General features: G+C 53.7%; 2 protein-coding genes across 4 annotated transcripts in view; one reads left to right on the plus strand and one right to left on the minus strand.

Annotated features, from left to right (window-relative positions):
- The first annotated feature begins 352 nt into the window (after positions 1-352).
- SLFNL1 (schlafen like 1) lies at positions 353-9,864 on the plus strand. Of its 3 annotated transcripts, none has more exons than XM_043878687.1 (4): positions 353-5,916; positions 7,670-8,170; positions 8,280-8,423; positions 9,004-9,864. In XM_043878687.1, exons 1-4 carry the CDS (start codon positions 5,500-5,502, stop codon positions 9,130-9,132), a joined length of 1,191 nt encoding a protein of 396 aa, XP_043734622.1. In that variant the 5' UTR covers positions 353-5,499; the 3' UTR covers positions 9,133-9,864. The 3 variants fall into 3 exon arrangements, with proteins under 3 accessions (XP_043734622.1, XP_043734621.1, XP_043734620.1); XM_043878686.1 differs by having other exon boundaries at positions 353-5,886; positions 7,667-8,170; XM_043878685.1 differs by having other exon boundaries at positions 353-5,886; positions 7,667-8,170; positions 8,280-9,140.
- A 1,620-nt stretch (positions 9,865-11,484) lies between these two features.
- Positions 11,485-22,403, minus strand: part of CTPS1 (CTP synthase 1) — a 30,868-nt gene continuing 19,949 nt past the window's right edge. The window contains exons 10-19 of the mRNA XM_043878684.1: positions 21,935-22,023; positions 20,703-20,797; positions 19,965-20,027; positions 17,683-17,726; positions 16,457-16,553; positions 15,261-15,316; positions 15,066-15,162; positions 14,376-14,520; positions 13,687-13,781; positions 11,485-12,363 (exon numbers count right to left, since the gene is read on the minus strand). Coding sequence (XP_043734619.1) covers positions 13,697-13,781; positions 14,376-14,520; positions 15,066-15,162; positions 15,261-15,316; positions 16,457-16,553; positions 17,683-17,726; positions 19,965-20,027; positions 20,703-20,797; positions 21,935-22,023 — 771 coding nt within the window. The 3' untranslated portion in view covers positions 11,485-12,363; positions 13,687-13,696. The remainder of the gene's footprint in view (positions 12,364-13,686; positions 13,782-14,375; positions 14,521-15,065; positions 15,163-15,260; positions 15,317-16,456; positions 16,554-17,682; positions 17,727-19,964; positions 20,028-20,702; positions 20,798-21,934; positions 22,024-22,403) is intronic.

Below are 22,403 nucleotides of genomic sequence, written 5' to 3' on the forward strand. Positions count from 1 at the left end.
GCCGTCCAGGGGCCAGGGACTCCAGTCCAGCCCCTCCCTGTTTATAAAGGGGCCACAGCACAGTGCAGGGTACCTGATAAGAGGAACACATCATTGTATACCCCACACACTGCTCTGTGTGAATTAGAATGACCCCATTTAATCTTCACAGCTGCTGCTGGCTGCTAAGTCGCTTCAGTCGTGTCCAACTCTGTGCGACCCCACAGATGGCAGCCCACCAGGCTCCCCTGTCCCTGGGATTCTCCAGGCAAGAACACTGGAGTGGGTTGCCATTTCCTTCTCCAATGCATGAAAGTGAAAAGTGAAAGTGAAGACGTTCAGTCATGTCCAACTCTTAGCAACCCCATGGACCGCAGCCTACCAGGCTCCTCCATCCATGGGATTGTCCAGGCAAGAGTACTGGAGTGGGTTGCCATTGCCTTCTCCGAATCTTCGCTGCAGACCCACTTTATAGATGAGGAAACTTAAGCTCTGATCATGGCAGGAACTGCCAAAGTAGGCATTTAAAGCCAAGTAATCTGACTCCAAGGCCAAGGTCCCAGCCAGTGCAGCTATTTTTTGTAATGCTTTGGGTGGGTCCTTTCCCGTCTTTGGGCCCGTTTGGCTATGGGGGGGTTAGATAAGACCTGTAAGGATCGTACCAGTCCTCACCAGTGACTGGTTCTAACATGGTCTTTTCCACTTGGCCACTGTGAGACTATAACCTTGGGCCCCCTGCGGCAGTCAGGGTCAGGGCTGCTGAACCAGAATAAGCCCATTTTCCACAGATTCCCAGACCTGTGTTCAGTGGGCTTTACAGTTCATTCAAGGTACTCCCAAAGAGGGCCTTCCTGGGCCCTGATGATGAACTTTTGAATATGAGAGTAACACCAGCATACGCAGGCAGGCCAGACATGCTGCCCGTCCTGGCTTGTGGAGCAAACTGGTTCCCACCCCACCCTGCCCCTTGTCAGCTCATCAGGGAACACTATTTAAGGACTTCTTATGCTAAGTTATTTATGCACATTAGCTCTCTTAAACCTCACTACATCTCAGAGATAGCCACCATATTCCCCCATGTTAAAGATGAGGAAACTGAAGCTTAGAGAGGTGAAGTTACTTGCCCCAAATTCCATAGCTAATGAAGGGTGTGAGACATCATACTGCCTACAACACCCACCAGGTGGCTTTTGTCTTAGATCCCGCTCACCATGCAGACTACACAAGCTACGGCCGGGCCTTTGTAGGCAGTCACTTTGAAGACTATCAGACCGCAACTGCTGCCAGCAGGCCTTTTCAGTGGGGTAGTCACTACAGAGCCCACAGTCACCCAGGACTGTCATTTGTTGCCCAGGCTGCAGCTCAGGTGTAAGGGGGTAAGACATGCCAGGGAGAAGTGGGGCTCACCTTGGCTTAGAAGCATCACGCCCCAGGGCAGCCAGCGACTCCCCAGTGCCATCGGCATAGCTTCCAGGTCCCTGGGCAGGACGTGCCTCCTGAGTCCCGGCCCTTAGGAAGCCCCCAGGAGGATGTGTACAGTCCATGCGCTGCCCTCCTAGACCAGGTGCCTTACAGCCAGGGGGCAGTTCCACTATAAGCACTGTTTCCTTGAAATGGTCGACATTCCATTTTTATCTGGTTGCCAAGGGAACAGAACCAGAAGGGTAACCAGATGTCATATTCTGCAGGAGGAGAGAGGATTTGTTACCCTTTCACTTGTGCTGCCCTAGCCTCTGGGGTCAGAATTGAATTTCATTTAAGAGAAACGACAACCAAGAAACCCAGCCTAAACTTTTGAAACTATTTCACAAAGCCAAGCTTTCTAATAGTGACCCAGTCATCCAAAGAAGCTGAAGCGGTCTCTGGCAGGTGAGACCACACCACTGACCCCGACAGCGCAGCCACCCATGGAGCAGGAAGGCATATGGGAAAGCGGGACTGAGCACAGAGACCTCCTGAAAGCAGCTTCCCATGCCCACCCTCATTGCCACGACAAGGAGAAATGTTGACTCCGGTGCTGAGGAACATGAGGAAAGGAAAACACAGGCCCTTCAGGAGAGAAGACTCCGGCCCCACTTAGTGCTGACTCCTTCGAGAACCTCTGTGCCCTGTCCCACTCCCCACCTGCCAGCCACATCACAGCCTGCGTTCCTGGGCTCTGCTCTGTCTTGTCCAGGCCATGAGTCCTGAGCAGAAGTGTCCGCACCACCCTCTTTGGTGTTCTGTGGAACAGCCTAAGGCCCTTCTCTGGGCTGGGGCCCTGGTGGGCCCGGTAGACACACTGTTTCTGCCCTCATGCGCAATGCCATGGCCCCTTCTCAGAAGAGGCACAGGTCACTTGTCGCTCATCTTTACAACCAAGGCTGAAAGTGTGGAAATCGTTCTCTGCTTGAGGGACTCCAGACACACTATCCTCCCCCTGTCACCCCTCTGCTTTTTGCAGTCTCCTTTAACTTAAGGGCCCAAGTCACCCCATCCCACCAGGGAAGCTCCACAGCTGGAAACCTGCAGGCCAAGTGAGAGAATTACGTATTTGTACTTGGCCTGCAACAACCAAAGCCGCTGAGGATGGTTCTGGGGGCCAGCAGCCAGTAGGTCCCAGGGTATAGGCACCAGGCCCGAGATACCTTTGGGCTGTGGGCCAACCCTGTCAGAGGGCGGGCAGGAATGCACCAGCCACTGGTACACAAGGGAGGAGTCAAGGCAGACTGGAGTGTTCCTGGGGCCAAAGGGCGAAGGCTGCATCTGTCTACACCCCACCCTACCCTGAGTCCCAGAGTTTGCTCTCCTGGCATCCTGTCCTCTCCAGCATAAGGCTGAGCTCAGTCCCCTCCCGCACCCCAACCCCTGCGCCTCAGCTGGGGTTCCTAGGCAGTTTGCTCAGACACCCATGCTTTTGTGGTGTCAGGGATCCCAGCCACGGGCGCCACCCAGTGGACACTCCAGATAATGTGAGAAGAGCCCTATCTATTGCCTCCCTCTGCCCCTCATCTTTGGGCCCACCTCACATTCTTAAATTTAAATTCAAGAAGTCTTTTACCTCCGGTGCCGAGGAGGGTTGTCCGTAAGGTCACAGACATCCAGTAAGAGGACTGAAAAGAACTGCTTGTTCCACAACACTGAATTCACGTCTTGCCACCACCTAGCTCTTACAAAGCCTGGGGTGCTGTAAATAACCCAGTTACACTGCAGTGCATTTCAGTATTTAAAATATCATTTTGCAAATGTATTTAGTGCTTACAATGAAAGTTTTTATCCCCCCGGCCAAAAAAAGATGGAACTGATGTTCAACTCACATAAGGTTAACAGAGCCCAGGGAAATATGTAATACAATCATTTAAAGAGATTTCCAGTAAGAATGGGGAAAGATTTGGCACTGAAATCCGTTTGGGAAATTTCATGCCAAACAGCTGGTTGATAGTGAGGCACCTGGAGAAGGATGTTACGTTCACGTTTGTTCTCTGGTACATGTCTCATCTGTCAGGGCACCTCTCCTGGCCCGCTGTCAGTCTCTGCCTAATTCAACATGGCTTAAGTTAACAGCCTAGAATCAGCCACAGCCCCCCTTGTACGCTTTCTGTGAGAACAGCTCATGATGGCAGAGTCTAGAAAGGCCTGAAGAGGACAACCCCAGAGAGCTTAGAGCTGTTACCCCATAATTCTTGGCATGGATGCAGAGGCCAGGCATGGATGCAGAGGCCAGGCAGAACTGGCTGCAGGGTCCCTCCCCAGAGCCTCACAGTACCACCTCGCAGGGCCTGGGGCCTCTTCCTTGCCCCCACACCACAGTCACCTTGCTCAGGTTCCCCACCCAAGCTTCTGCCTCAGTCCCGCAGGGAAACACAAATTCATTCCCATCTTCAGAACCGGCTGCTCAGAAGAGGAGGTCAACCTTTGCATCTGCCCTTGGACACCACCCTCCGCCCCGCACCCCATCGGGGCTTGCAGAAGCAGTGGGAAAGTGCTGCCTACATCTGCATAATGAAAAGCACTGTCACAGCCCCACCCACCCAAGAACAGATTTCTGCATTAATAAAGACTGTGTATCACCCAAATCTTGGTACCTGTCAAAGAGCAGGTGACAACCCTGTCCTTCAAGAGATGGCAATGCTTGACCTATTTCTCAGGGCTCTTCAGGACAGGAACCATCTCTGCAGCCCTGGAACCAACTGCATTCAGATCCCTGCTCAGGGAGCCTGGGATTGGTAACTGAGGTGGGAGGTGAGGCCCAGTGTGGGCACGAGGGCCTGGAGAGACCTGGCAGAGGGAGGAAGTGTGTCTTTAGCCCCTGGATTCTAGGAGCTGTCAGGAAGGAGCCCACCACCAAGCTGCACGGGACATCTGTCTACATGGGGGTGTGGCGTCAGGGAGAAGTGTTCCTGATCCCCTTCATGGCCTGCCTGCTGGAGGCATTGTCAACTCTCCTGAGCTCACAGAGGTGGCTGCACAGGCCCCGCCCACTTCCCACGGGCCTGGCTCCCCCTCCTGAGCCAAGCCCCTAAGCGCCCTGGGGAGCTGCTGGCCAGGGGTCAGGGGTCTGTGGGAGCTGAGGGCTGGCACCTCCCACGCTCCCCCAGGAACCATCAGGACATGAGGGTCCTAGGCCTTCCTCTTCCCCCTATTCCCGTTTGCCCTGAATGTCCCCACTCCAGCAGTGGTGGGCCCCAGACCCTGACTTCCTTAAGGATCCAATCTGAAAAGATGCAGGCCAGCCGTACCTGCCACAGAGACTGGAGGCTGGGTGTGTGTGGGTGAGTGGAGGGGCTGGTGTGTGCACAGCTCAGGAGCAGGGTCCCTGGCCTAGTGAGAGGTGGTGGAGGACAGACCCAAGGGCCCAGCTCTGACCCTTCCTCGCCTCTGCTCCCTGGACCCAAACCAGAGGATTTGGTCTAGACAAGCCTCCTTATATGTATATATGCAAACGTTGTTGTTCTGTGAGGGGCCACAGCTTCCATCAGTATACCCAAAGCATAAGAGCCTCTCTCTAAACCCTCTGACCCAGCCTGACCCCTTCAGAGCCTCTGCTGGGCTCACACCAGCTTCAGAGTAGGCAAGAAGCCCAGGGGGTCCGTGACTAATCCTCAGAGCCCTGGGTTAATGCCCCAGCCTGGGGCTTCCTGAGGGAAGACGGGCCCACTGGGGCCAATGACAGGATATGGGGGCCCTTCAGAGACCCGAGTTCTGCCTCTGCCCCTCTTTGGTCGTATCCCCTCAGTCTTCCCTTCTGTTGAAATGGAGCAGCAGGCGCACACGCTCTGTTGGCTGGCTCAGCTCTGACTCCCCTCTTCCCTGTCCTAGGCCTTGGGTGGGCGACAGGGCCCCTCCTGCTGGCCCTCTGCCCACCCTCTCTCTCTCTGGCCCTCCTCAGCCCCTCTCAATCTCTGAACCTCCCCGGAGCCTCGGCCCCCCCGAGTCCCCTGGGAGGCCCCGGGCCAGGCTGAGAGCCCAGGGACCTGGGAGGAACAGCCAGCAGTGAGGAATCCTAGAAGGCCCTCCAGAGGAGGCCCCTCCACCCCCGCCATGGAGCCCCCAGGCAAGCAGCCCCTGCGGGAGCTTCCCCCAGAAGAGCCCCCGCCTGAGGACTCGGGTGCCGAGGCAGCTCCCAGCAGGCATGTCCTCTACGTGGGCCACCTGAACCCCCAGTTCTCCGTGCCGGTCCTCACCTGCCTGCTGAGAGACGCCCTGGAGCGGCTCGAGCTGCCGGTGGCGCGAGAGCACATCGAGGTCGTGCGGCGGCCACGCCAGGCCTACGCGCTGGTGCAGGTGGCCACCCCCAAGGACACCCTGGCCTCCCTGACCCGGCGCCTGCACACGGCCTGGGGGCAGCACCAGATCATCAAGGAACTGGTGGCCCGCGGGAAGGAGCCGGTGCTGGGTGACGGCCGGGAGCCTTCAAACCGCCGAGAGGTAAGCCAGGCTGCCCCCAGCAGGCGGCCCGCCAGCCCCAGAGCCTCCCTCGGAAGAGGCCTGGATGTGAATGGCCTTGCCCGGTGGGCATGAGGGGTGTCTTCAAGGAACTGGGGACAAATTGGCAATCTTGGGGCTGCTACTCCAATAACCATGGTCCCAGAGGGACACTGACCCTTGGAGCTTACCTCCAGCCTGGAAGCAGGTGAAAGAAGGCCTGAGTAGCAGACCCTCCCTGCACCCATCTACAGCCAGCATGTGGGTCCGGCCAGGCCAGGCCCAAGCATATATAGGGGTCCTGACCTTGGCTGAGCCTTCTTGGCTGACCTTCTTGTCATCCATTCAGTTGACAGACACCTGCTCCAGGAGAGCAGGGCTTGACCCTGGCCTCAGGGAGCCCTGCTTCTATGAGCTGAGTCAGACCCTCCCGGGGTGGTAGATGGGGAGGCAGCCTCGAGCAGGAGGAGGACCCAGGAAGGTCCTCACTGATCTCTGAGGACAGATTCCCCAGGGAGTAAAACCCAGGCTGGGGCTTAGGCAATGGGACCGACTCCGTGGAAGGACATCCCTAGCAGAGGGATGGGGCACATACCAGGGGCCGGGTGAGGGTGGCGGCATTGGTAGGATGGCCGGTGGCTGCCTGGGGGGACTGACAAAGAAAATCAAGCCGGAGGGGAGGGCTGTGAGACTACATCAGTGCCAGCAAAAGTGGGTTTTTGTGGGGGAGGAGGGAACAGTCAACTCACTTTTGAGGTGGTGGTAGGCTGGTGATCTTGAATTGTCCTTCTTGAATTGAATTTTGAATTCTTGAACTGAATTTCCTTCCGGATGAAGGCTCCATGACATTGAAACTGTTGCAGAGCTAAATGGGCTTACATTTCAAGACCTGTGGCCTGATGGCACGTTTATATGACAGTTGAGGCTTCTCTCAAGTCTTTGCTAAACTTGTCTTCTCTGGGAGCTGCTGGAAGGGCTAGGACTGGCTCTCATCACCACATCCCAGCCTGTACTGAGCTCCCAGCCCTGGAAGCTGCTTTTGGAGGCTGGAAGGCAGCAGGGAACCAGGGAAAGGTTTTCAGGACAGAGTGACTGTGGGACTTGTATCTGGGGTCAGTGATAGAATGAATAGGACGAGGAGAACCTGGAGGCAGGGAGTCTGATGGTGAGACCCAGACCAGGGCAGCGGCCCTGAGCAGGCTGCTCCCAGAGCCCTCACACAGAGCAGAAACCATGAAAGGGACTCGGGAAGGCCCAGGGATGGGAGAGATTCAGGAGGACTGGATCAGCCAGGCTTTCAGGGAGATTAGGAAGGGGGTGGGATCTTTGGGAGGCCCTCTCAATTCAGAGACCTGCAGCTGTGTCACAGGGGACCTCAGGGCGCTGAGGCATCTTCCAGAATGGTCCAACCCTGTGTCTCCGAGGCTAACGCAAAACCCAAGTGGGCAGAGAGTGGCTGCAGGTGTCCCAGCTCCCTGGAAAGGAGAGCTCCTCCCCACAAGCCTCCCACAGTTCACCTGGGAAGAGGGCGGAGCACTGGCTGCTTCAAACCCTTGATGCACAGGGTTTCCCACATGGGCCCCAGCATGGTGGGCAGAATTAGATCCCTCCGCGCGGGAAGGGCATCAGGATGCCCTGTGTGGGCTGGGCTGGGCCGGGCCGGAGTGGTGGGGATGGGTGCGGGGAGGGTGGAGGTGGGGGTTCTGGCTGCCTGTCCCTCCGGGTTGGCTCCTAACTCTTGCCGGGAGCATACACCCTGCTCTTGCCCCCACCCCTACTCCAGCAGGAGGAGGACTGTGGCCCCAGCCGCGGCCCGGTCCTGGGCTCCAGCCCTCCGCGAGCCAGGCCGGCCCAACCCCTTCCTACCCGGGCACTGGGCCTGCAACGAGTCTCCCCCAGCTGGCCCAGCGGCACGCGCTCAGACAGCGCCATCACGCACCAGGGCATCCTGGGCCAGGAGCGCCTGTTCCAGGGCGCCTTCCTGGGCAACGAGACACGCAACCTGGAGTTCAAGCGCGGCGGCGGCGAGTACCTGAGCCAGGCCTTCAAGCACCATCTGCGGCGCTACGTGTGCGCCTTCCTCAACAGCGAGGGCGGCAGCCTGCTGGTGGGCGTGGAGGACAGCGGCCTGGTGCAGGGCATCCGCTGCAGCCACCGCGACGAGGACCGCGTGCGCCTGCTGGTGGACTCCGTCCTGCAGGGCTTCCAGCCCCAGGTCTTCCCCGACGCCTACAAGCTCACCTTCATCCCGGTGGTCAGCACCTCCACCACGGGCACCCCCCTCAAGGTGAGCCCTGCCCCTAGGCTGCCCGGGAGCCAGCGAGGCAGGACCGACGACGGGGCTGCCGCACGCTCTCCGGTGCGGCGCCCGCAGAGCTGCCGTTGCCCTTCCCAAGGTGATCCGCCTGAGCGTGCAGGCCCCCAAGGCCCAAGCTGAGCCGCAACTCTACGAGACCGACCAGGGGGAGGTGTTCCTGCGGCGGGACGGGAGCATCCAGGGCCCGCTGTCCGTCCGCGCCATCCAGGAGTGGTGCAGGCAGGTGGGTGGCCCAGGCCGGCCAGGCGGGGAGGGGGCTCCTCAGCCATTCACCAGGCAGGCCTGGGACCCTCGGGTTCCCCACCGGTGCTCCCACAGGGAGCAACAAGCCCATTGCATCCCAGATTCCTCTGCAGTGTAACTGGAGAAGCAGGGAGCACAGTGTCAAAGCTTTAAGACAAACCGGAGAACTGTGTACCGCACTGGGGGGAGGTCCTTAAGCTGGGGGTGAGTGCTTAAGTGAGTGCTGGACGCAGCCTCAGAGAAAAGCTTTCTCAAGAGGGGAACATCAGGCGACACAAAAACAGAAGAGGACCAGGGCTGACAGAAGGACCGGGCGAGAGGCTGTGGAGGACAAGTCACCCCAGGGTCTAGGAGGCTGGCAGGACTTTGCCCAAGACCCCAGGGCTGCCTTGGTCAGGGGACCTGGCTTGTCCACTGACCAGACCCAGGGTGGTGCCCAGTGGTCTGGAGCAGGCACCCCGCCATTCCCTGGCTCTCTAGGCCTTGCCGCCCTCCCATCAGTTGAGCCCCGGTTCTCAGCCATCGTCAGCTCAGACCTGGCTTCTCCCGTGTCCCCTCAGAAGTGGATGGCCGAGCTGAGCAAGCTGGAGGACAGGCTGCAGGTGCTGACGGCCGAGAAGGAACAGCTCCAGCAGCAACTGCAGCAGCAGCAGCACCGGCCCATCTCCTGTACCTGCTGCGTCTTGTGAGGGCCCAGCACCCCACCTGGAACATGCAGGGCTTTCCTGCTTGACCCCAGGTCCCCCCAATAAAACCAGTCTGGGCTGCTCAGAGGTGGACGGGAACACTGCACTTCCTGGCTCCTACGACACCGTGCACACAGGCTGGTCCCCACGTGGTGTCAGTCCTGAGCAGACCCTGGGCTGTGTAGCTAAGAAACTGCTCTTAGAATGAGCCCTCCCCCCAAATCCCACCCCAAGGGGCCTTACTTTCAGAAAGAACTGGGCCAGTGCACTCCCTGGGCTGGGCTGGCAGGGACTGTCCTTCTCCCTGAAAGGCTCAGGTAGCCCTGGCTGGGGTCTCTGAACTCCCAATGGCTAGGCAGTGCCAGAAAAGGATTTGTCTTGGGAAAGCCCCTCTGCAGATGGAGGCACATGGCTAACTGCAGTTACAGAGCCGTCAGACCATCCTGCAGCCCCTCCCCTGGCTTGCTGGAATTTGGGACTAAAAGCTCTTTAATTACATGCACCCAGGCCAGAATGATTCTTTCTAGAACATTTGGCTGGTTGGCTGCAACTTGGCCATGAGTCCCATGCCCAGCCCACCTCTGTCCAAGAGACTGAGCCAGCCCTGGGCTCCTCCCCACACAGAGCTGTGAGGAAAGGAGCCTGGATGGTTGGGGTCCAGTCCATCTCAGCTTGAAGACCGGGTGCTGTGCTTAGTCATGTCCAACTCTGCGGCCCCATGGACTGTAGCGCTCCTGCCAGGCTCCTCTGTCCGTGGGGATTCTCCAGGCAAGAATACTGGAATGTGTTGTCATGTCCTCCTCCAGGGGATCTTCCCAACCCAGGGATTGAACCCAGGTCTCCTGCACCGCACGCAGATTCTTTACCAGCTGCGCTGCCAGGGAAGCCCTGAAGAGCAGGACAACAGACAGGGCAGCTGGTGCCCTGATTCTCTCCAGCACCTGCACAGGAAGGAGACGTCTGACTTCTATTCCGTGCACCCTCCAGCCACCAGAGAGGATTCCTGCTCTGGCTGTTTCCCCTGCCATCTCCACCAGCAGAGCCGGGGACACTGCAAAGCCAAGGTCTGATCATGCCATGCTTAGATTCAAAGTCTTCCAAGAGCTCCCCATCTCAAGAGCAAAGCACCACACCCCTGAGGGGTGCTCCATGAAGGCAGACCCTGCCCAGATCACCAGGGATGAAGAGAAGGACAGGGAGTGAGGACAGGGAGTGGGGACAGGGAGTGGGCCCGGCTCCCTCCCCAAGGAGAAGTCCTGGGCACTGGGTGACCCACACCAGGCGTGAAGGCAACCCTTCTGTGCCGTCTCCACTACAGCCCTCGGCCCTGGTACCATCCTAGTGGGGCTGGCAGGCCCCGGAAAGTCATTCTGGGGTTCCTTCTTCTAGGTTATGTAAGCAGGCAGCACTTGACTGGTCAGCAGAGGCCCACTCAAAGCAGGGGAGGGCACAGCTGACCCCACGAGGTTTTGCAAACTGCCCACCAACCACGTCCTCCCTGTTGTAGGGAGCTGCTGTCACCGACAGGCATCAGAGCCCTCGGTTCAGGGACTGGCTTTTATAAAAATGACTGAAGACTGACGGGACCACCAGACGGGAGAAGGGGTCAGAATTCAGCCAGTCAGCCACACTCAGAGTTCCCAAACCAGTATGGAGTCCTCTGTAAGTGAAGAGGCCGTGAGACTTGCCGACAGACAGAGGCAGCTGGGTTGGCCCGGGTCAGGGGGCGGTGCTCCCACACAGGCTTCTAGGCCTCCGCCGCGATGGTGGCCTTGGACTAGCGGGGGGAAGACAAGAGGGAGCCTGCTTCCTTCCTGGGCCTCCCTGATGGAGGAACCAGGCCAAATGGTGAGAAACATTTTTCTCCCAACCCCCAACATCAACAAGCAAAGGCTACTGACCACTGATGAGCAGCCCAGCCTGAGCCCTGGGCCTCGGCCTCAGACACACTGCAGAGGAGCCGGCTCACAAGCAAGTGTGCTCGGCAGCCAGAGGGCGGGTGGGTGGTCCCAGCATCACCAATGTGCCATGAGGAGCATGGATTCAGGGTCTCGAATTTCACTTTGGAGGAGAACCCAAAGGAAGATGACCCGCACTCAGAAGGCCAGGGCGTATGAGACAGGCAGGCGGCTGCTAGTCTACACCCAGCAGAGGGACTGGCCGAACCTAAATTTGAAGTCTTTGGGGGAAATTCTGGTTCCTATTAGGCTCCCCTCAGTTTCTAAACAAACCTATCAGATCCCCCACCTCAGGCTGCCCCCGGCACCAAGAGTTCAGGGGTCACACGCGGGCCGGCACTGTGCTCCGACGGCTCCCATCTGGCCGTGACATGAAAAGCATGACAGACAAAGTGTGTCTCTTGCTTTGCATTATTTATTTCTTAAGTTAGAGTATACACCGAGTCCAGCCAGGATATAACAGGCACACAGCTCCGCCTGTCGTTACACCACATTAAGAAAATAGCTTTTCATATTGCATTCCAACCGGAGTAACACCATTCTGGAAGGAGACAGTCCCCTTGAGCAAAGCTGTCTACATAAGAGAGGGGTTTAGAGGGAGTGTCCCAAAAAGATCCTTTGTTCTTTGTTAAGTGACCCCTTGATGCAAGGAGTGATTCTGGAGGGGACTCGCAGCCAGAGGACAGGGATTCAACACACTCAGATTTCAGGGAGACACAGAGTTCTCGCCGTCTCGTGTGATGCCAAACGGACTGTCCTGAGCAAATCCCAGCCGTGGCTGCCACAGAGAATCCCCAGCGCAGGGCCAAGCCGACGCTCTGTCTCGGGTTTCCCTCTTCCTCGTGGCAAGGGGTGCCCTTGGGTCCTGGCACCGGGTCGTGAGCACAGCTGGACTCGCCCCTCCGCACTCACCAGGCAACATGGCACACCCCGTATAACGGCCTCAGGGGAAGGAACAGCTGCCCGCGCGAAGCCACGGTGACTCGGGGTGGCCGCAGGGGCTCCATGACCGAGGGCTCCCCCCGCGACCGGCCCTCACCCGCTCCGCCCCGACGTCCTGCCTCTCATCCGAGACTGCAGGACCGCAGAGGAGAGCGCGGGGCACCGTGCGGGAGCCAGTACACACGGCAGGACATCAAGTCAGAGTCTCCCGGATCCCTTCCCCCATAATAAAATAATCTTAATAAAAACATAATTTAAAGGAAGTGTCAAAAGCTGAGTGTAAAATCAAAGCTGTAAACTCTTGAAGTCCAAAGGCTCTCTTCAAGAACTATCCCTGTTTTAAAAAAAAAAAAAAAAAATTGAGCAACTAATTATAGGATGCATGTTAAAATAGAAAAGTGAGGATTTGTAGTCAGCTGCTGTGGTAAACTGCCTGGTTTTCATTAAGGACCAGTGTTAGGAGCCTAACTTGAATCATGAGAAGCTAAATTTCGGATTCCTATGGAATCACATGGACTCCACCTCTGCCCTGACACAAGCAGGCTTTCCCACCGCGCCAGCCTCCTCACGGTGCCACTCACAGGGGATCCCCACTTGGGGAGGCAGTTAGAAACTCCCTGTAACTGACCAGATATCTGCCCCTGTACCATTAAAAAGGTTCCTTTCTTTCCAGGGCAGTTACTTAGATTATCAGATTGCCTACAGCAAACTATCTTGGTGAAGATTAATGAATACATGGAGGCTAAATGCTCACCTGGCAGAGAAGGCAACCAACTACCCCCCTCCTGATTCGGACCTCCTCCTCACGCCTGCCCACGTGGCTACAGTCATCACAGGCCAAGTGGCTGCTCGGCACGACCACGTGCCCATGAGACCACACCTACCAGTGGAGAGGTCCCCTGGTGGGGAAGGCAAGGTGTGCAGGATTCGGGGAGGCCACCTTCCCATGCCTGAGGCAGGATCTCAGCTTCCCTGTGGGGGGACCCCCCCCACACCCCTGGTTCTCCTTTAGACCCCCCAGACACCCGGCTGACACCCCAGCCCCCTCTGAGCAGGTATTTCTGCCGAGCGTTCATGCAGTTAGCTTCATGGGATTTTATACAATTCTCGGCAGCTGCCCACAGCTACTGCACTTTATAAAAACTTTCCAACTGGTCACAAAAGCCAAACATTCCAAGTTAGTTCAATAACTGCTCTGATTTTAATGGATTTCCAGAATAAGCAATCAACACAAAAGTGTTGTATGTTTTGGTTTTCAAGCACTTCCTGGTGAAAACTTGAGGGTCTGCAGAAATGACACCATGTTGTCACGCCTGTCACCTCCTTCAAGATCTCCGAGTTTATGGCTACATGAAATAACATGGCTCTAAGAATCCCATTCCCCCAGATTAGGTCAGATTGGCACCTGAAAGCAGTAATCAGCAAGACGACAACTGCCCCGTGCCTGGTGTCGCCCCCACTGGAGTCCCCAGAGCAGGCTGGGTCGATGCACTCTAACTGTGGGGGGCCGCGTCCTCACCCATTTGATCCCCACAGTGACCTGACCACGTACACCCTCTGGCAGATACAATCTTTCAACACTAAACTTTCACCGATGCTCTTAAAATTCTGGTGTCACCACCATTCAGAACAAAACAAGCTTCAAAGTATGACTTACATTGTCACCATCAGTCATGGTTTATTGAGGGAAACTTCAGTTCGGTGATTTCAGAGTCAGGGGAGCTGCTTCCACTCCTGTCACTGTAGGTGTCCCTGCAGAATTCAGACGGTTTATTCATCGGCTCCCACCAAACACTCGCTTTACTTCCCTGATTCTGCAGCCACTATGGCACCCACAGGGATGCTTGTCTGCTCACAGCAGAAATCACAGACGTTATATATTTAGCAGAAAGCTGCAGAGGGATTTTCTTCTTGTTATGAAAGATATACATTTGCTTTATATCTCAGTCATGATGGTTAGGGACCCACCAAGACAGAGTTGCTCCTGACAAACACAGCAGTGGCACATGAAATCCCCTCAGGCTGTGGCCGAGGCATTCCCCCCACCGCCACCTCCCCGTGAAAACAACACAGTTCCCCACGGGCCACAGAGCCCGAGATGAGATCCTGGAGCCCAGGCACTGCAGAGTGGGGACGTGGCCACCACGCCGGGGGGCAAGGCCAGGGCGGCACAGAAGCAGCCTGAGAAAACCCCAGGGAAGGAGACGGTGCTTGTGTGTCAGCATGAGAAGCAGGGGCCCAGCAAGGTTCCCCGGTCCTGTGGCTTTGCTCACCACCGATGGTGTGCGGACGGCTCTCTGTAAGGAGTCAGTGACCTCCCAAGGGACTTGGGGAGCATGACCTCACCTGGGCGAGAGCCTGCAGCCTTTCTGGAGGTAATGCAGAAGCCTCCCCACGGAGGCCAGGAGGAGACCAAAGTATGGTGGGGAAGGCTTGATAGGTCTGGACAGAAACTCAGGGTGATACTGCACTCCGACGAAAAAGGGATGATCTGAAACAGAAGTGCAGAGGAGCCAGCCTCACCGTGTGTCCACATAACATGTGGAATAGGGAAAAAAATCTTGACTGATCCACATTTCTGCACACCCTAAAATGATCTGAAAACAACTCATCTGGAGCCTGGGTAGAGGCAATCACAAAGCATGGGAGATGTGACGCCCTCCACCTGCAGACAAAGGTGAGCCCTCCTCTCCAGGTTCTGCCACCCCGATCCTCACCCCCACACCCCAGCTCCCAGACTTGAATAGGACTGAGTCCTGCAGGTCACGTGAGATTAGACTCAGGTACCAAGTCTGAGCTCTCATTCTGGAGAACGAGGACCTGAAGCCAGAGGTCAAGCGGCTGCCAGGGAAGGCCCTGGTGGGAGGCTGAGTCCCCCAGGGCTCTAGAACCTTGTCCCCAAGAGCCCTCCCCTGCCCAGGCGGCGCAGCTGCCGGATCTGGTGATGTCAAGGGCAACAATTTATATTAACTGTGTTTTCCCCACATGCCAAGAAAACCTGAGTTTTCCACTAAACACAACTGCCCAAGCAAGCACCTTCCAACTCCACAATTTCCATTCTCTCTCCTTCAACATCTTGGCCAACGAACTTCAAGCCTTGCTCCTCCAAACACTTTTTCAAGACTGGATTCACCTGTGAAGCATGAAGAACAGTTTTGCTGGGCTCTCAGCTGTGTTTCCAGAGTAACAGAAAGAAGAAAATGTCAAAGGTCACAAAGCTCACATCCTCACCTCAAACCTGTGGCGGTGCCTCTCTTCTAGGTAATCTGGATCTCCGTAGAGTTTCCCTGGGAAAAAACCCACGTGACATGAAGGACCCTGATTTCACAAAGGCGTCTATTCACCCCACATCCTGCAGCCCAGGTTGCCTATTCTCATCTACCCGACCAGGCCCTTTGAAGGTTATTTCTATGACTTTGCTGCCAATCCCCACTGCCTGCTCCAGCAGAACAATTCAGATGAATTCTTGGGCTTTTGATTCTCTGCAACCTAGAAAAACTGTAACAGAAACGGACTTTCACCACCACCCCTCACACGCGACTACAGAGGCACCAGGGTTAAGTCAGAGCCACTAAGGTTACCCAGCACCTGCTGTTCGCCGGGAACAAGAGTGGCATTTGCCAACAGGTGGATTCCCAGAGCCAAGTGAGACGCCCAAACCACAGGACCTTAGAACCAGAGGACTAGATGACAACCTACTCAAGTGACTCAAATCACACTGCCTCAAACTCCGGACAGATGTATAGGTGCTCTGCCAACAATGGCAGAGTTTTCCCAGTGGAAGAAAAAGAAAATTCAACCCAGTAGTTCTTAAATTTCCCCTAAATCTTTAGCACATGTTGGTAATTGCTGTTGTTTGTCGCTAAGTCATGTCCAACTCTTTGCAACCCCATGGAGCCAGCCAGGCTCCTCTGTCCATGGGATTTCCCTGGCAAGAATACTGGAGTGGGTTGCCATTTCCTTCTCTGTGGGATCTTCCCGACCCAGGGACCCACATCTCTTGCACTGGCAGGCAGATCCTTTACCACTGAGCCACTAGGGAAGCTCACGTTATGTTAGTACGTCTAGAATAAAATCTATTTAGGTTAAACCAGATGAAACTGCCATTTCTGTGAGACAAGTGCTCAACATCAGCAGTTTCATGTGCTTTGACCTAGTAAGACAGGGAAGTAAGACTGCCATGGATTTCCCCCTAAGCGACTCATTCTGGTGAGTGGTCCACACCCAAAGTTCCCCCAGATCCCCAGCTGTATTGCCTGTGACCCACGAGCATGGTGCTAACTTTGGCTATTACAGTGCTTCCTAAGGAGTGTCACTGGGAAAGAAGTAAAGAACTTCCCAAGTAAGAACAAAGCTGTAAATGCCGGCCTGGCTGTAGCACCGGGACGTGCGTCCTGCAGGCTGGGCTGGAGGGAGGCCACTCTTACTCATGACGGAGTTCTTGGTCTGGAACAGAGTTCTCCTCTTGCCCAGCCGCATGGTTCCACCCATCTGGCCAGGGTTGTGTTCCGGCATGTCTATGACCTGGAGATGTTCCAAAAACAAACACGTGCTACCAAACCCTGCCTCAATTAGGAGACAGACCGTCTGCACTGAGCGAAGAGAGCCTGGGAGGGGGTCCAGCCTTTCCTTAGAAGAGATGCTTGTCAGAGGAAAATGTCTCCTGATGGCCATTCTTAAACCTTTTCTGGGTGAGTGTTTCACCCTTCAGCCTGTCCTCCTGAGCCACAGGATCGGACATTTCTGCCCCCTGCCCTGGTACTTTGGATCCCAAGGGCCTGTTCTAATAGAGACTGACACAGTAGCATGGATATGAGACCAGACGTCTTATCACACGTCTTCTCCAATAGACTGACAGCTGCTCGAAGGAAAAGGATGCTTTTATAGGGCTGGCCAGGAACCGGGAGGAGCTTGGCAAACTTCTGCGGGACTGAGAGGACTTTTTCTGGGTTCCCCCACCTCCCCAAGGTTCCACGTCTCAAAACCTTTGCTCTTTTCACCCTGAGGTCTGATTATCAGCAAAGTTCAATTTCAGGTCAACAAACACATACTAATGCTCTTTAAGTACCCTGAGGTCAAGAGTCTTGTCCATCCTATTTATCACAACATCCTCGGTATCAAACAGGCCTGTCAGGGCTGGGGATTCAGTGATGAATGAAGGCACTGTCGGTCCCCCATGAGTCACATTCCTCTGACAGGAGATTTAACACAAGGAATGCCGGCCTCCTGGGCTTGGGCCCACGTCAAACAATCAGTCCTAACTTCCAGCAGTTCTTTACTAAGACGCCCATCTCCCGGGGTTGCTGGGGATTATTAAGTGGTACAAAGAAATGAGCAAGTGCCTGGTACATAATAAGTGCCCACATAAGTGTTTCATGTCAATATTGTTCTAGAGCATTCCTGGGAATTACTTAATCAGGAACCCCTACCCCCACCCCCAGTGGCACCTGTCTTAAAAAACTTCCTGTGGCTAACTGGGAAGAGTAGTGAGAAACCACGTGATGAAGACGGAAAGTTCTTCCTTCCCAGCTGGGACATCTGAAAGCCCCGGTCCCCAGGGTTCTCCAGTGGTCTCATTTCCTGTCTCCAGCCCTCAGTCACGCTCATAACATCCCTTCCACACCCTTCCAGATGCTCCAGACACAGGACTCACCACGGGATGATTGGTGTTGGGGTCAAACTCTGTAGAATTAGCATCTGAAAAACCAAAATACTTTTGTTAACAAAAATAGTAACAACCAAACGGATTATTTAACAGTTTCATTCCTAAGCTCTAAGTCACAAATTCCCTCCTCAGTTTAGTTATTCAGTGACAAGAACCAAAACCAGGGATAACATTTTCAAGATACAAGGACACTCAACAGACAAAGGTGAATTGTTTCCCATTATATCTGTAACTCTCTGGGAAGTCAAGCTGTACAAAATGGTGAAATCAAATCAGTGGTACAACCTGATAATCTTTACTTAGATAGTACATCCTTTTGATGGCTCTTAGACTGTCTCCATTTTTCCACCTTTTGTTTCAGACTGTATCTCTCTCCCAGGATCTCTCCTTGATGTGCAAATACTATTTCTTCTATGTTTCTTCCATCCTCAGCATTGCACTACCCAACTGCCCAACTCAAGAGCTAAATCAAAAATTAATTGATTTCAAAACCCAAATATCCTTTACTGAATTTACCATCTGACTATAAGGGCAAGCACTGAAGACTAAAATAGAAAGAACCCAGTCCCCGGCACTGTCTGTCTGCTTGCTCTTTCTGTGTATCATGTGAGGTTTCATCCCCCTCCAGGACCTAACCTGGGGCCCGGTCTCAGATGCAGGGAAGCTCATCTCCAGATCACCCACCCACATGGGGACCCCAGTGGGTGCAGCAGCAGGAGGTGATGGCTGTGCAGGGGTTCAGGGCGCCCAAGGGCCACCTCGAGTGGTAGGTGGTAGGACAGAGCTCAGAAGCCAGCACCAGTGCCGTTCCGCTTACAGAACCGAGCTGCTGCCTCCTCGGGGTTCCTGTGAAAAACTGTGAGATGACCCAACTGCGAGTTGGCCACTGGGAACCCCTCGTACTTGGTAAAGCCAGGTTGTGTTCTATTCCTCAGGTCACTTTGCTGATTCTACTTAGAACATATAAGGGTCCTGTAGCCGCAGTGGGGCCACCGTGCCCCAAGATTCATACCCCGTGTGGTCCCCTCCGCCCCAATGATGGCTCAGCCATGGGACACCTGGTAAGGGCCTACACAGCGGGCTTGTCATTTCGGGAGCCAGGTGGTCACCACGCCCTGAGGAAGCTCGGCTGAACTGGTGCATGATGAGACTGCCCCTCTGCCTCTGCTGGACAGAGTTGAAAGTAGGGCAGGCTGAGTTCAGACACACCACACTTAGCAGAAACCACAGAGTCCACTCAAACCAGAGAACACCGGGAGACAGGAAACCACTGCTGGGAGCCGCTGAGGTCCTGGCGAGCTGGAAGCAGCAATACAGTCAGTGAGGCACCGAGCCAACACTGGGGAGTGTTTCCTACTGCCAGGCACTGTGCTGGGACCATTTACAGGTACCGTTTCATTCAGCTTCACCAAGGGAAGCAGGGTACCACTACTACCTCCATTTTACACAGAGACAGAGGCTCAGAAAAGCTAAGAAAGTAGTTTGCCTAAGATCACCCACAGTGATAAAGGGACTTCCCTGGTAACCCAGTGGTTAAGACTCCACACTCCCAGTGCAGGGGGCCCGGGTTTGATCCCTGGTCAGGGTACTAGATCCCACACACCGCAACTAAAGATCCCACTGGCGGCAACTAAGACCCGGAGGGCATGCATGAGTGCTCAGTCGTGTCTGACTCTCTTGCAACCCCATGGACTGTAGCCCCCCAGGCTCCTCTGTCCATGGGATTTTCCAGGCAAGAATACTGGAGTGGGTTGTCATTTCCTCCTCCAAGGGATCTTCCTGACTCAGGGATCGAAGCTGCATTTCCCGCATTGGCAGGTGGGTTCTGTACCACTGAGTCACCTGGGAATCCCCTAAGACCCGGAGCAGCCAAATAAATTTAAAAAAAAAAAAAAAGGTCAAAAATTTTAGGCCAGGTCTAATCAACTCCAGAGCCCAAGTTCATAATATTTGTACAGGCTCACACTGGCCAGAGTTAGTTTCCTTGCCATGCACCAGTTCAGGGTCCACAGCCATGGTGATGGGAGTGTGGGCATCTCCAAAGAAAAGGACAAGGGCAGAGATGGGCGGCTCACCATGCTCCCTCCTCCAGGGGCTAGCGGTTCTCCTGGAGGAAGGTAGAGTGTTTTCTGTTGATACATTCAGCAGTTTCCCTTCGCTGTGGCTGTGAGATACTGGGAAACCAAGCCTGGTCTCCATGGCCCCCACAGCCCAATAGGCACCAGGAACATTCCAGTAAGAATTTAACACATTTTTAAGTAGACACTTACCTTGCCATCCCAGCACATTTCTTGAAAATTCAACCACTGCCAACTGCATTCCTAAGCACACGCCTTGCAGGTGGAGGGAAAGCAAAAGAAACTCCATTGAAAAGGGAGTCCCCATATTTCCAACCCGCCTATGTGGACTCTGTATCCTGACTGTTCACAGAATTCAAATGACAAACTCTCATGATTTTCTGCTATAAACATGCAATCCCCTGCTATGTTTTATCTGTAACAGATTTCAAACATGGGGTTTAAGTGTATATGAAGACTTCAGGTTTAAGAGTCATGTGATCTTAGAAATAAATAATATTCTCTTCAGTACTTTAAAATTCAAGTTTTCTTATCCTCCCTCATTAAGTTCCCACTTAAAATGGATCATGCTGAATATGACTAAAATTTACAGCACCAGGGAGCATCCAAAATCACTCTGCCCAATTAGACAGCTGGTTTTCCAAACAAAGATATAAAACCCAGTCTCACATGTCCTGCCAAACAGCTGGTTTCAGTAAATGGACAAGATTTCCTAATTGCTATTTCATTCTCTCAGAAGTCCATGACAACTACATGGAGCTCAAGTTTAAAATGTTCATTTTAAAGAGGAGTTTAAATTTCTCAAAAACAGAACCCAAAGGCTTCTACTTGAGCTGCTATCTGGAGAGACAGCATTTATGTTTGATTTTGATAATCTCTGTTTATTGACAGGCTCACAGGGCACTTTTTCTTGTCTTTCCTACTCCTTACCCAAAAAAGGTTTCTTCTGTTTCCGAGCCCAGGAGATGGCTTGGATTTTTCCTTCAGTCCCTCGGACACCAAATCCTCCTGGAACCAGCACGCCACTGTGCAAGAGAGTACACCACAGGAAGCCCCTTTCCACCAAGTCCAGCTCCCAGAAACCACCCAAGGAGTCACTTCCGAGACACTGCCGCCCTGAAGTCACTCCAGCTCTGAGGACTGTGATTTCAGTCCTGCCCATGACTTGTATAGAAACACTATGGACTTGGAAAATGCACACAAAAACATCCACTCTTCTTCTTAGTAACATCAAGAAAATGCTTATAACCAGGAAAAAAAAAAGATGGCATACGTAACTGTAATACCACTACTGCACAATGTTTGTCCCGGGCAGGGATTCTTCCCTAAGTTTGCATTTTTTTTTTTTTTTACCCCTTGGCTCCCCCAAGTAGGAAGGGGGACTTTCCTGGTCAGTCAGCGCCACACTAACCATAGCTATAGGGCTCTGTAACATTCAACTTGTCTAGGGAACCAGAAATTCTCACTGATTTTTTTACTGTTATATTAGATAATAGCCTCCAAAAAAAAACATATTTATGAAATTCTACTGATGGGTCCTCATCAAATGGTCTGAATGAAAAACCTTTTGTAAGCCTCATCCAGAGAATCCCCTGGTGGTCTAGTGGTTAGGACTTAGCACTTCCACTGCTATGGCCTGGATTCAACTCTTGGTTGGGGAACTGAGTTTTCATAAGACTTGAGGCACCAGAGGGGACTTTTGTTTTTTAATTAAAAACAGTCTCATCTAAAGATGCATACAGTAAACATTATCAATGAAGTTAGAACTAGTTTTCTTCATATTAATTAAACTAATAAGCTGTGGAACTTCCTTGGTGGTCCAGTGGTTAAGACTGCACCTTCCAATGCAGGGGGTACAGGTCTGACCCCTGGTCAGGGAGCCAAGATCCCAACATGCCTTGTGGCCAAAACACCAAAACATAAAGACAACCATCTTGTCACAGATTCCACAAGCACTTTAAAATGGTCCACATCAAAAATAGCTTTTTAAAAAACTGATAAGCTATATTTTTGTGAGGCTTCAGTCCTCCAGGGTGTAGCCCTTTCAATAATTAAAAGACATTTAAACAGTCAGATTATCTACCACCACGAGAGAGCACAGTACTGCATTCATTAAGACACACCTCGAACCCCTGAAAGCAAAGGTAGAGAGGTCTGCTTACTGGGCGCTGCAGAGCTTCTGCCAGGCCTCGTGGTAGCGCACTGGCTCTTCCTGCAAGGTGCTGGGCTCCAGGTCCGTGGAATCTATGTACTGGGAGCAGTCAGAGTGAAGAGAAAAGAAGCAGGCTCGTGACTCCTGAGCACGTTCTGTCCTGATCTCTAAACAATATTACCCGCACTCCATCTTTCGTAATTTTAATATAAAGTTTAAAAATAACCTTCATGTATGTATACTAATCTTTTAAAGATAAACTATGGCACCTTTCTTATATTTTAGACTGTGAGTTTCCTTCTCAAATCATCAAGCTTTGGCTCTCCATCTATACTCAGTCCGCTGGTGCAGACCCTGAAGTGTCCCCTCTGTTTAAGCCATCTCCCCCAGTCCACCTCCCCTTCCAGGAGGCTTCTCATGCTCCTCGATTGTGCTGAAGTATAACTTACATACAATGAAACACAAGCATTTTAAGTGTG

Source organism: Cervus elaphus, chromosome 20, assembly GCF_910594005.1.
Source record: "Cervus elaphus chromosome 20, mCerEla1.1, whole genome shotgun sequence".
In the NCBI taxonomy this organism is placed as follows: Eukaryota; Metazoa; Chordata; class Mammalia; order Artiodactyla; family Cervidae; genus Cervus; species Cervus elaphus.